The sequence below is a fragment of the Thalassophryne amazonica genome, chromosome 2, assembly GCF_902500255.1.
Source record: "Thalassophryne amazonica chromosome 2, fThaAma1.1, whole genome shotgun sequence".
Lineage (NCBI taxonomy): Eukaryota > Metazoa > Chordata > Actinopteri > Batrachoidiformes > Batrachoididae > Thalassophryne > Thalassophryne amazonica.
This window is the reverse complement of record NC_047104.1, coordinates 157,233,867-157,248,086: the sequence shown is the minus strand read 5'-3', so window position 1 is coordinate 157,248,086 and position 14,220 is coordinate 157,233,867. Positions and strand designations below refer to the sequence as shown.

Below are 14,220 nucleotides of genomic sequence, written 5' to 3'. Positions count from 1 at the left end.
CATACAAAATGGGAGCAAAACCAAAAGTGTTGCGTTTATATTTTTGTTGAGTGTATATAGCGCCAATGTTTCTGTGTAGGCTTTCAGTTGTCCAGGTGGTTTCCATAGTAGAGAAGCTTGAATCTTCGACTGGACTGGGTTGCTTGACGCAAGGACGTTTCGCTTCAAATCGCAGAAGCTTTCTCAGCTAAAATTCTTGCTCTGGTGGTCTGACTTCTGTCTTGACTCTTGTAGAGAAGAATAATCAAGTCACAAAAGCTGGAGTTTTAAACCTAACCAGACCCCTCCTACCGAGAGGCAGACTGCTATAGGCCAGTGACTAAACAATAGCTCTAATTAGCACCTGTTGTGCTCTAGTTAGCACCTTCCTAATGACAGGGCAGCTGTCCCTCCTAATGATGGGACGGACCCTCCCCTGATGGCTCCCTTGAAGACTCTGCTGATGACGTGAATGACTCATTACCATGAACAAACGACTGAAACTGCTTTGACCTGAGTACCCCATTGTAAACGGGATAAAGCGTGTCTCAGACCCCCTCCCCGGTTAAGGCTGGGTTTCAAACATTTCACAAAGAATGCCTCCTTGACTCCTCTCTCAAACCATTTCTTCTCTGGCTAATATTTTAACTTCCTTGTCCTCAAATGTGTGGTTAGTGTCTTTAAGGTGGAGATGAACTGCAGACTGAGGTCCACTGGCGCCCTCTCTGCGGTGCTAGTATAGCCTTTTGTGTAAAGGTTGCTTAGTCTCACCTATGTAGTGTTCGTTAGTTTTCCTGACATCTGATAGAATACACTACATTGCTCTGTTTTGTAATCTGTCCTTAGGGTGAACTAATTTCTGTCAAGGTGTTAACCGGTTTAAAGTAAACTGGGATTTTGTACTGTCTGAAGATCCTCTGTAGTTTTTCCCCTACTCCTGCTAAATAAGGGAGGGACACTCCTCTTTTGGAGACAAGAAGAGTGTCTCTCTAATAAAATTGTATGGTCAACAGTATCAAAAGCTGCACTGAGGTCTAACAGGACGAGCACAGAGATGAGTCCACTGTCTGAGGCCATAAGATCATTTGTAACAATCGCTAATGCTGTTTCTGTACTACGAGGGTAGGCTGAAAAGTTCTAAGGCTGATTATGATGCAGTTGTCGAATTGAACAAATTCAGGGTTATTTTTCTGCATAGTCTCCCTGTAACTCCACACACTTCTTCCAGTGGTGCTTGAGTGCTTCGATTCCCTTGGCGTAGAAGCTTTCATCTTGAGTCAAAATAGTCCTCAACGGCAGCCATCACCTCATCATTGCTCCAATAGTGCTTCCCAGCCAAGTTTTTTTTTTTTTCAGGTTTGGGAACAGATGAAAGTCCGAGGGTGCCAAGTCAGGGGAGTATGGTGGGTGATCTACCAGTTGGAATCCACACTCGTGGATAGTGGCCATGGCCACTGTTGATTTGTAAGCTGGTGCATTGTCTTGATGGAACATCACCCCTTTTGTCAGCTTTCCTGGTCGCTTCTTTTTGATAGCCTCGCGTAACTGTCTCAGTAGGTTAGAATAGTACTGTCCATTTATGGTTTGTCCCTTTTCAACATAGTCCACGAACACAGTGCCCTTGACATCCCAGAAAACTGAAACCATGACCTTCCCCGCAGACGAAACGACCTTGGCCACCTTTGGAGGTGGTGACCTTGGGTGTTTCCACTGCTTTGATTGTTTTTTGTCTCCGGTTCAAAGTGGTGAACCCAACACTCATCCTCGGTAAGAAAACATTCCATCTAACTGGCTGGATCCTCTTCAAATTGCACCAAGTTTGCCTTTGACATGACTAGCCTGGTGCGTTTCTGGTCAGGCATCAGACGTGGCACCCACCGAGCTGACACCTTTGACATTCCAAGTTCTTCATGCAGAATGTGTTCAGTTCTCTCACGGGATATTCCCACAGCATCTGCTAGCTGATTAATCGTCGATCGTCTGTCATTCATGAACAAGGTCAATGTTTTTCTGGGTTGTGGCTGTTGCAGGCCGCCCAGACCTTGGGTCGTCTTCAAGGCTCTCTCTGCCCCTCTTAAATTCAGCTGCCCACTTCTGCACTGTAGATGTAAAACTTTCCTTTTTGAAAAAGCTTATAGTTAGGGCTGGATCAGGTGACCCTGAACCATCCCTTAGTTATGCTGCTATAGACTTAGACTGCTGGGGGGTTCCCATGATGCACTGTTTCTTTCTCTTTTTGCTCTGTATGCACCACTCTGCATTTAATCATTAGTGATCGATCTCTGCTCCCCTCCACAGCATGTCTTTTTCCTGTTTCTCTCCCTCAGCCCCAACCAGTCCCAGCAGAAGACTGCCCCTCCCTGAGCCTGGTTCTGCTGGAGGTTTCTTCCTGTTAAAAGGGAGTTTTTCCTTCCCACTGTTGCCAAGTGCTTGCTCACAGGGGGTCGTTTTGACCGTTGGGGTTTTTCTGTAATTATTGTATGGCTTTTGCCTTACAGTATAAAGCGCCTTGGGGCAACTGTTTGTGATTTGGCGCTATATAAATAAAATTGATTTGATTTGGCCCATCTTTGAAAAGCTGACCTTATATTGGACAGTAAAGGAGTAAAACTCATGGGTCTGTAGACCTCTGAAACAGGATGGTCTGGAGGCACAAATCTGGGGAAAGTACAGAAATATTTCTGCTGCTTTGAAGGTCCCAATGAGCACAGCCAGCAAGAATTCTGTCTCACACAGACCTGTTAATTTTTCTTTAAGAAGCCCTCTTATTCTGCACTCTTTTAATAATTGCACCAGTTTGAACTTGTTACCTGTATAAGACACCTGTTCACACACTCAATCAATCACACTCCAACCTGTCCACCATAGCCAAGACCAAAGAGCTGTCTATGGACACCAGGGACAAAACTGTAGACCTGCACGAGGCTGGGATGGACTACAGGACAACAGGCAAGCAGCTTGGTAGAAGACAACAACTGTTATGATTATTTATTAGAAAGTGGAAGAAACACAAGATGACTGTCAATCTCCCTCGGTCTGGGATTCCATGCAAGATCTCACTTTGTGGGGTAAGGATGATTCTGAGAAAGCTCAGAACTACACAGGAGGACCTGGTCAATGACCTGAAGAGAGCTGGGACAACAGTCACAAAGATTACATTAGTAACACATGATGCTGTCATGGTTTAAAATCCTGCAGGGCAGCAAGGTCCCCCTGCTCAAGGCAGCACATGTCCAGGCCTGTTTGAAGTTCACCAGTGACCATGTGGATGATCCAGAGGAGGCATGGGAGAAGGTCATGTGGTCAGATGAGACCAGAATAGAGCTTTTTGGAATCAACTCCACTTACCATGTTTAGAGGATGAGAACAACCCCAAGAAAACCATCCCAACCGTGAAGCATGGGGGTGGAAACATCATACTCTGGGGGTGCTCTTCTGCAAAGGGGACAGGACGACTGCGCCGTATTGAAACGAGGATGGATGGGGTCATGTATTGCGAGATTTTGTCAACCTCCTTCCCTCAGTAAAAGCATTGAAGATGGGTCATGGCTGGGTCTTCCAACATGACAGTGACCCCATACACACAGCCAGGGCAACTGAGGGGCTCCGTAAGAAGCATTTCAAGGTCCTGGAGTGGCCTGGCCAGTCTCCAGACCTGAACTCAATAGAAAATCTTTGGAGGGAGCTGAAACTCCAAACCTGAAAGATTTGGAGAAGATCTGTATGGAGGAGTGGACCAAAATCCCCATTGCAGTGTGTGAAATCCTGGTGAAAAACTACAGGAGACGTTTGACCTCTGTAATTGCAAACAAAGGCTACTGTACCAAATATTAACATTGATTTTCACAGGTGTTCAAATACTTATTTGCAGCAGTAACATACAAATTATAAAAAAATCATACATTGTGATTTCCGGATTTTTTTAGATTGTCTCTGTGGACATGCACCTAAGATGAAAATTTCAGACCCCACCATGATTTCTAAGTGGGAGAACTTGCAAAACCGTAGGGTGTTCAAATACTTATTTTCCTCACTGTAGATTCTGATACAGAATTACTCAATGCAGTTGAGCTGTAGAAATGTGTGGGTCTGCTCACAGAATTTAGTTTGGCATGAAGATGCTGTTGCTACAGTAAGATTACAGAAAAATAAACCGTGCAAACGATGAAATTGGATCAGAATGGAACCAACCCCTTTGTCTGATTTGCGGACATTAATGCTGGATGTTATGGTTGCGAATATCTGTTTTACCAGCTTCACTAACACATCACTGGTAAAACAGACCGATGTTACAGACCGTAACATCTGCAAATCAGACACAACAGGGTTATTCCTTAAATACACTTGGATGGTGCAGCTTCATACATTTTTGGAAGCAAAGGTGTCTGTGTGGTGGTTAGACTGTCTCTGCACTCTGTTTCAGGTGCAGGTCATCCCGTGGGTGATTTGTGACAGCAACTATGTGCGCTGCCCTTCCCAGCGCTTGGACCCCAGCAAGACTGTATTTGTTGGTGCACTGCATGGCATGCTAAATGCTGAGGCCCTGGCCAGCATCATGAACGACCTATTTGGAGGAGTCATGTACGCCGGCATCGATACGGACAAACACAAGTACCCCATAGGTGAGGTGTTGGCTTGTACTCTTAGACCCCCCCTTCATACGGGATATGGAGGGTTCGCTTTCTGACTGCTGGAATAGTTTAGATCAGAGTTTGACACTCATTAAACCTGCATTAACACCATTAAAATAGGACCCAGATCTGCCCTGGGTCTACGTACTGAACTTTACTGTCATTTTATCCACGTTCATCCTGTGGTCTGTAAGTTCATATACTATATATATACTGTCATGCAGACAGTATATATACTATAAACTGTCTGCATGACAGATTAATGCTGTTTCCCAAACTGGGGTGCATGGATTGTCATTAGGGGTGCTCACTGCTCAAGAGAAAATTTGTAATGATGTAAATATAATTTAATAAGAAAAAAAAATCTAAGGCAGTTTTCACACATGAAAGTCCAGAGCAAAGTCTGAACCAGGGTTCGTGTTCATGTTTGGTCTGGTTAGTTTGGTTTCACACTACCATGTTGCAGTTAGACTAAAGAGCTTTTCACAAGTTACTTGCACCTTTATGTTTGCATGTAATTTGGTGTGTAGAAAGATCATGTATGGGAGTATAAATCTGCACTATGCTTTACTGAACGCTCCACACCATGAAATTGCACCCTCTGACTGGATGTTATCCACCACAGTTACCAGTCTGAACTGTGCATCTCACCATTAAAGTGCTGCAGACTTTACACACTTGAAGGATGATGAATGTCTCAATGCAGCATTTACATCGTCAGCTGCCTTGACTGCTCTGTTTTTGTCTGTCATGCTGCTGATGTTTCGTATGAATGTAAATCACCATAAACCCACTTTCACATGGACAAAAGTTAAGAGTCATGGAAATAAGGTCTAAAATGTCATGTGAACTGTGGACCTTTGCGCTGAAACTTGTTCACTTTAAGTGCTGGAACACATTAACTGGGGTGCAGATTGCAGCGCATAGCCGCACATTTGTTAATTCTAGAATAGAATTTAAAATTATTCTTCTTACTTATAAGGTTTTGAATAATCAGGTCCCATCTTATCTTAGGGACCTCATAGTACCATATCACCCCAATAGAGCGCTTCGCTCTCAGACTGCAGGCTTACTTGTAGTTCCTAGGGTTTGTAAGAGTAGAATGGGAGGCAGAGCCTTCAGCTTTCAGGCTCCTCTCCTGTGGAACCAGCTCCCAATTCAGATCAGGGAGACAGACACCCTCTCTACTTTTAAGATTAGGCTTAAAACTTTCGTTTTTGCTAAAGCTTATAGTTAGGGCTGGATCAGGTGACCCTGAACCATCCCTTAGTTATGCTGCTATAGACTTAGACTGCTGGGGGGTTCCCATGATACACTGAGTGTTTCTTTCTCTTTTTGCTCTGTATGCACCACTCTACATTTAATCATTAGTGATTGATCTCTGCTCCCCTCAAATTGATTTGATTTGTTAAACACTTAAAACCTCTTTGTAAACTAATTAAGAATGTTCAGATTTTCAGGGTGTGATGGCAGAAGTATCATAATGTTCCTGGGCAATTCTATGGTAACGGAATTACAATCCGAGCTAATCTGTCATGGTTAGATGCCATAAGTCTAGATTTTGCTGCTGTTGTAATTCCGTTACCATAGAATTGCCCATCTACTGGAGAGATGGTAGTCTTCAGTTTCATCCTCCACATGCACATATCTCATCAGTTCATTTTATATTGTCATTATTCAAGCACAGAATCTAATCTTTTTTGTGCTGTTATTGTTGGAATATGTATGTATGAAATGCCTAGAACTACACACATGGCATTCAGATGTCAAATCAATTTTATTTATATAGCGCCAAATCACAACAAACAGTTGCCCCAAGGCGCTTTATATTGTAAGGCAAAAGCCATACAGTGTCAGCAGTTGAGGCTCTGAGCCCATGTAGTTGTCGGTGTCATGCAGGATCATGTGATCAGGATATGTCATTCAAAGCGCATATTAAACAAATATGTAGGACTGCCTTTTTGCATTTACGCAATATCTCTAAAATCAGAAAGGTCTTGTCTCAGAGTGATGCTGAAAAACTAATTCATGCACTTATTTCCTCTAGGCTGGACTATTGTAATTCATTATTATCAGGTTGTCCTAAAAGTTCCCTAAAAAGCCTTCAGTTGGTTCAGAATGCTGCAGCTAGAGTACTGACGGGGACTAGCAGGAGAGAGCATATCTCACCCGTGTTGGCCTCTCTTCATTGGCTTCCTGTTAATTCTAGAATAGAATTTAAAATTCTTCTTCTTACTTATAAGGTTTTGAATAATCAGGTCCCATCTTATCTTAGGGACCTTGTAGTACCATATTACCCCATTAGAGCGCTTCGCTCTCAGACTGCAGGCTTACTTGTAGTTCCTAGGGTTTGTAAGAGTAGAATGGGAGGCAGAGCCTTCAGCTTTCAGGCTCCTCTCCTGTGGAACCAGCTCCCAATTCAGATCAGGGAGACAGATACCCTCTCTACTTTTAAGATTAGGCTTAAAACTTTCCTTTTCGCTAAGGCTTATAGTTAGGGCTGGATCGGGTGACCCTGGACCATCCCTTGGTTATGCTGCTTCAGACGTAGACTGTGGGGGGGTTCCCATGATGCACTGTTTCTTTCTCTTTTTGCTCCGTATGCATCACTCTGCATTTAATCATTAGCGATCGATCTCTGCCCCCCTTCACGGCATGTCTTTTTCCTGGTTCTTTCCCTCAGCCCCAACCAGTCTCAGCAGAAGACTGCCCCTCCCTGAGCCTGGTTCTGCTGGAGGTTTCTTCCTGTTAAAAGGGAGTTTTTCCTTCCCACTGTGGCCAAGTGCTTGCTCATAGGGGGTCGTTTTGACCGTTGGGGTTTTTCATAATTATTGTATGGCCTTGCCTTACAATATGGAGCGCCTTGGGGCAACTGTTTGTTGTGATTTGGCGCTATATAAGAAAAAAGTTGATTGATTGAAGTTGATGCAGTAAACAGAATTTGAAACGGGTTGTCGCTAGGAACGTGACTCTTGGCAGGGCGGCCCGCCCCGCCAGGCCTGTGGAATGGTGGTGGGTTTGCACAGTCTTACCTGTTCACATACCAGCAAAGCTTCTCGGGTCTATTAACCTTTTTCTACACAGGCTCTGGACGTGTCACATTCAACAATCAGCGCAGTTACCTGAAGGCGGTGTGTGCAGCGTTTGTGGAGATCAAAACCCCCAAGTTTACAAAGAAGGTCAGAATAGATAGGCTGAAGGTGTGTGTGTGAGAGAGAGACTTTGTGGAAGTATTTGTACCTCCAGAACTTTTCCATCTCATCCACTTATTTGTACAAAGTGTTTAGTCCCTTTAACAGTCTGTAGATGTTGGGCTTAAAACACTGGATGGGTTAACAGACTTGAGGACTTTAGCATAAATCTTTAGTATGAGTGGAGATGAAACAGTTTAAGAATTTGATATTAGACTAATTTGGCAATTACTGGTATTGTGGTATTGATCAAATGCACCAAAAATGTACAAAATAATTTCATAATGATGATGTGAAAATACTGGTCCACTTTACAGAAAGTAAGGCAACCAAAGTAATTGGAGTGATGTACCTGTTGCTATGGAAGAGCAAGGGGCTGGTCTGCCAGTAGGTTATGGGTTTGAATCTTTCCCACATTACCTGTGTGTCCTTTGACAAGATGCTTGTGCATCATCTGAGTCCATCTAGCTGTAAAAATGGGTAGTGGCCTTGGTTTGGGAAGTACATGTGAGGCATCACTTGAAAGCACATTGACCATCTTAAGCGATTATATAAACAATTTCAATGTATTTTCATTTATATAGCGCCAAATCACAACAGTTGCCTCAAAGCGCTTCACACAGGTAAGGTCTAACCTTACCAACCCCCAGAGCAGCAGTGGTAAGGAAAAACTCCCTCTGAGGAAGAAACCTCAAGCAGACCACACTCAAAGGGGTGACCCTCTGCTTAGGTGCAGAGGGTCACCCCAAACGCAGCTCTAATTCAAAACCGTGTGTGTGTCTACACACAGGTCATGATTGTATTGCAACATCGTACATATTCTGATGGCAATACTCTGCATAATGTGCAGTTTTAAAGAGCTGAGAATAGAACCTGAATGACCAGAGATGTCTGCTATTCAGATCAATCTCACTTTAAATTTCCTTTATAAAAAAAGCTTGAAAAAGTGTGAAGAGTTTTATATACAGGCCAGTACTGAATATTCTGACACAGGCTGTTTTTGGTGAAGCAGACACTGATAGATTTTTTTGTTTTGTGTTTTTTTTTTTTTTTTTTTTTGTCTTTCTGATGTTGCACTCCAGTATCTACTTTGTGGTTGTGCACCAGTAGGTTTGCAAACTACCATTGAAGGAACAGCTGTTGTTGAAGATGCTGACATAGCAGATGAGGTCTTGAGCAGCGATGATACTCTGAGGTGTTTGAACATCATGATTTTGTCCTCAGGTCCAGATTGACCCGTACCTGGAGGACTCCCTATGTCAGGTTTGCAGTCGCCAAGCTGGTCCGTTCTTCTGCAGAGATCAGGTCAGTGGAAATCATGTCCTGATTTGGTCGGTTTGTCTGGTACTGTAAAACTTTGTGTTGAAGTGCTTTGGAGCTATAATCACTTCAGTCTGAAGTTGTATATATCAGGGATGAAAAATGTCCTCTTTTTGGCAGATTTCCACTTTTTTCGTGGGTCATTTTTTTTAGATCAATGTTCTTCAGTAGGAAACGTTAACCTTATAAAGCCCACCCTGTGAAATAATTGTCAGAATTCTAATTTTTTGAAACAAGTCTTTATTGGACCTTTTAACAAACCCACCAAAAAAAAACAACAAACCTTTTTGCACATGAGTTTTTATTTATCATATTTGCTACATTGGGCGTTCTAGCATAAAAACATCCATTTAAAATCCAGCAAACATAACATTTCAAACCTATAAAATGCTGCATTTTCTTAGGGAAATTACTGTGGATCACTTGTTTCAGGCAGCCATTATGAATGTCTCATCTGAAGGCCCTCTGATGCATAAGATACTGACATCTGGTGGTTTGTCTGTGCACTACAAGTATCTCATTGTATATGATGGGTTTTTTGGGGAGAAAATATCACACTGAAGCAGACATCTCAGAAAATCCTGTGTCAAATATGATATACTTGGCGTTATAGGGTTAAGTGCTGAATTTAGTGCTTTTCCATCAGGCACATTTTGGGCAGCTAAAGGGTCCTTGAAGCAAAGTTGTTTATTTCGCTTTCTCAATTTTTCCCCGCTACAGTGGTCCCTCACTATATTGCGGTTCACCTTTCGCGGCCTCGCAGTTCCGCAAATTTTTTTAGTGCAATTTTGCATGTTTTTTTTTTTTTTAAACAGCGCATTGTTCTGCGTCCTCATCAGGCGGGCCGGTCGGCATCACCGCGATTGCTCTCACTGCCTCCGATGCGCTTACCGAGTCTGCGGGCTCGGTGAGCACTGCAGCGGGCCATTCACACCACCCCACTGTCTGCTGTGCGGAGTTGCAGCCAAAATCTGGCAACAGATCCAGAGACTACGCTCACTGCTTTGATGCAGAGTGCTCCAGCAGCCCGCAAGGATAGAATTCAGCAGCACTGCATGGTCACAGTAACCGCAGACGCAGAGCTCCATAGCCACAGAGGTTTGTATCTTTTTAATGACTTGGATTCTTTGCGGGTCCCGCATCCGTCCTGCAATGATAACACCGGAGGCAGTGAGCGAAGGGAAAGCATGCGCATTGTGTTCTGCGTGTGTCTGTTTATAAGAATCCTCCTGCCCAGAAGAAAGAGTGCCAACAACTACCCATAACTGTGTTCTTCACTCGGAAAAAGACACCTGCACCGAGGTGTCACTCAGTGGAAAGACGCGCTGCCGAACAGCGCCACAACTAAGAGGCGCGATCAGAGGAACAGTATATTAATAATTTCTTATGTGTCCAACCTCGGTTGATTGTTTAAATGTAATTTTTTAGTTCTAAAAGCTATCATAATTATTTATAAGAAAACGTTCTATTTTTATTTCTCAAAAATGGTTGGGCCTGAAAACAGGTTTTGGTCTTTGGTTTAATTCTATAATACTGGACTTATTTTTCTACTAAGGTTTGAACTTTGAGGGTGTTTACACACGAGAGAAAAGTGAGAAAATGTGTAGTGAGGGCTTTTACAGCCTTAAAACATCTATAATTGTAAAAAATAACTGACTGCGGATTTCACCTATCGCAGGCTATTTTTAGGATGCAGCGCCCATGATAAACAAGGGACCACTGTAAAACCTAAAGAGCATATGTCTGTGTAATACTTCATTTTTTGTTAAACGGACCTGTTATGGTCTTCTGAAACAGTTGAGGGGTGTGTGTGTGTGTGTACACCATATTTTCTGCACCATAAGGTGCACCAGATTATAAGGCGCGGCCTCAATTAGCGGGTACTTAACCCTTACAAAAGGCGCACGCTAAAACATATAGTCTACAAAAAAAGCTCACGGAAGCAAAACTGTGAGTTTATTTGAACTTTTTAACAACTTTGAACTACCGGTATTTAACAATATGGTACTCAACATTGTTTTTTTTATGGTTCTGTCACAAGTCCATGTCATCTATGTCTGAATTGAACAGTTGGTCTTCTAGCTGTGGCCACCTCGCTTTGTTTCTGCGGAAACTCCGTTTGGTCTTTTTAACTTGGCGCAGTTCATTTTTTTTGTTTCCTCTCGCAGCTACTCTATTTCCATGAACAACCCTGTAACTGATAGCCTGCAGTTTGCCTTGTAAGCATGTCTCTTCGCTGGCGCCATTTTCGGGGGTCCTTAGACAAACAAATGTTGTTTTGCAGGATACCTGTAGTATACGGTAACTACCAGAGGAGTGGCGGAGGTAAGTGTACGTACCACGGACTCTTCTGATTGGTTTATCGCTGGCAGCGTACGTACTTTACGTATTACATAATGTTCTCCGATTGGTTTATCGCTGCCAGGGTACGTACTCTACGCTGCTAGCGTACGTACTTTACGTATTACATCCTTGTGTCAGCGGGAAATGGTCCGATATTCCGACGGTCAAAGACGACGTCGGTCGTTTTTACAGATTTTGGAATTCAGTGCGCACATAAGGCGCACGGGCGATTTTTGTGAAAATTTAAGGCTTTTAGATGCGCCTTATGGTGCGGAAAATACGGTGTGTGTATATATATATATATATATATATATATATATATATATATATATATATATATATATATATATATATATATATATATATATATATATATATATATATATATTTTTTTTTTTTTTTCTCTTTTTTTTTTACTTAAAAGGGGCACTGATGCTAACGTGTTAGCATGTCTATGGCATTTTCAGTGTTAAAGTTGGCATTAAGCTGTTCGCATCTCAGCACGTTTGTGTGAATTTGTTTTGTATAATTAATGGCTCAGCATTTGTTAGTCATTACAAATTGTAATTTGTTTCATATTTTATTTATATATTGTGTGTATATATATGTGTGTGTGTGTATATATGTGTGTGTGTGTGTGTATATATATGTGTGTGTGTGTGTGTATATGTGTGTGTGTGTGTGTATATATATGTGTGTGTGTGTGTGTGTGTGTGTGTGTGTGTATACTCAACAAAAATATAAACGCAACACTTTTGGTTTTGCTCCCATTTTGTATGAGATTAACTCAACGATCTAAAACTTTTTCCACATACACAATATCACCATTTCCCTCAAATACTGTGCACAAACCAGTCTAAATCTGTGATATTGAGCACTTCTCCTTTGTTGAGATAATCCATCCCACCTCACAGGTGTGCCATACCAAGATGCTGATTAGACACCATGATTAGTACACAGGTGTGCCTTAGACTGCCCACAATAAAAGGCCACTCTGAAAGGTGCAGTTTTGTTTTATTGGGGGGGATACCAGTCAGTATCTGGTGTGACCACCATTTGCCTCATGCAGTGCAACACATCTCCTTCGCATCATCCGTGAAGAGAACACCTCTCCAACATGCCAAACGGCAGCGAATGTGAGCATTTGCCCACTCAAATCGGTTACGATGACGAACTGGAGTCAGGTCGAGACCCCGATGAGGATGACGAGCATGCAGATGAGCTTCCCTGAGACAGTTTATGACAGTTTGTGCAGAAATTCTTTGGTTATGCAAACCGATTGTTCCAGCAGCTGTCCGAGTGGCTGGTCTCAGACGATCTTGGAGGTGAACATGCTGGATGTGGAGGTCCTGGGCTGGTGTGGTTACACGTGGTCTGCGGTTGTGAGGCTGGTTGGATGTACTGCCAAATTCTCTGAAACGCCTTTGGAGACGGCTTATGGTAGAGAAATGAACATTCAATACACGAGCAACAGTTCTGGTTGACATTCCTGCTGTCAGCATGCCAACTGCACGCTCCCTCAAATCTTGCGACATCTGTGGCATTGTGCTGTGTGATAACACTGCACCTTTCAGAGTGGCCTTTTATTGTGGGCAGTCTAAGGCACACCTGTGCACTAATCATGGTGTCTAATCAGCATCTTGATATGGCACACCTGTGAGGTGGGATGGATTATCTCAGCAAAGGAGAAGTGCTCACTATCACAGATTTAGACTGGTTTGTGAACAATATTTGAGAGAAATGGTGATATTGTGTATGTGGAAAAAGTTTTAGATCTTTGAGTTCATCTCATACAAAATGGGAGCAAAACCAAAAGTGTTGCGTTTATATTTTTGTTGAGTGTATATATATATATATATATATGTGTGTGTGTGTGTATATATATATATATATGTGTGTGTGTGTGTATATATATATATATATGTGTGTGTGTGTGTATATATATATATATGTGTGTGTGTGTGTGTATATATATATATATATGTGTGTGTGTGTGTGTATATATATATATATATATGTGTGTGTGTGTGTATATATATATATATATATGTGTGTGTGTGTGTGTATATATATATATATATATGTGTGTGTGTGTGTGTGTGTATATATATATATATATGTGTGTGTGTGTGTGTGTGTATATATATATATGTGTGTGTGTGTGTGTGTGTATATATATATATATGTGTGTGTGTGTGTGTGTGTATATATATATATATGTGTGTGTGTGTGTGTGTGTATATATATATATATGTGTGTGTGTGTGTGTATATATATATATATGTGTGTGTGTGTGTGTATATATATATATATATGTGTGTGTGTGTGTGTATATATATATATATATATGTGTGTGTGTGTGTATATATATATATATATATATGTGTGTGTGTGTGTGTGTATATATATATATATATATGTGTGTGTGTATATATATATATATATATATGTGTGTGTGTGTGTGTGTATATATATATATATATATATGTGTGTGTGTATATATATATATATATATGTGTGTGTGTGTGTGTGTATATATATATATATATATGTGTGTGTGTGTGTATATATTGTAGCTTCACAGTGGTCCTCACAGTAAACATCTCAAATTACCTGGTGAATCTTGGAAGTTTACTAATGGACCTGTTTAACTATTTATTTTGAACATAAAAGAAATAAGTGAAACAGACAGAACAGCTCAAAAGGAGTGGGAAGAAGTCTAAACTTATCAAATCCCACCCCTTCTTCCTGTGATG

At 41.7% G+C, this 14,220-nt stretch overlaps 1 protein-coding gene across 4 annotated transcripts in view; it reads left to right on the top strand.

Moving 5' to 3' along the window:
- LOC117501184 (cytoplasmic polyadenylation element-binding protein 1-like) overlaps window positions 1–14,220 on the top strand; it is a 119,981-nt gene that overhangs the window by 102,812 nt on the left and 2,949 nt on the right. For all 4 annotated transcript variants that reach the window (XM_034160055.1, XM_034160047.1, XM_034160039.1 and 1 more), the window contains 3 exons: window positions 4,403–4,601; window positions 7,695–7,789; window positions 9,026–9,106. In XM_034160055.1, the coding sequence (XP_034015946.1) occupies window positions 4,403–4,601; window positions 7,695–7,789; window positions 9,026–9,106 (375 nt within the window). The remainder of the gene's footprint in view (window positions 1–4,402; window positions 4,602–7,694; window positions 7,790–9,025; window positions 9,107–14,220) is intronic.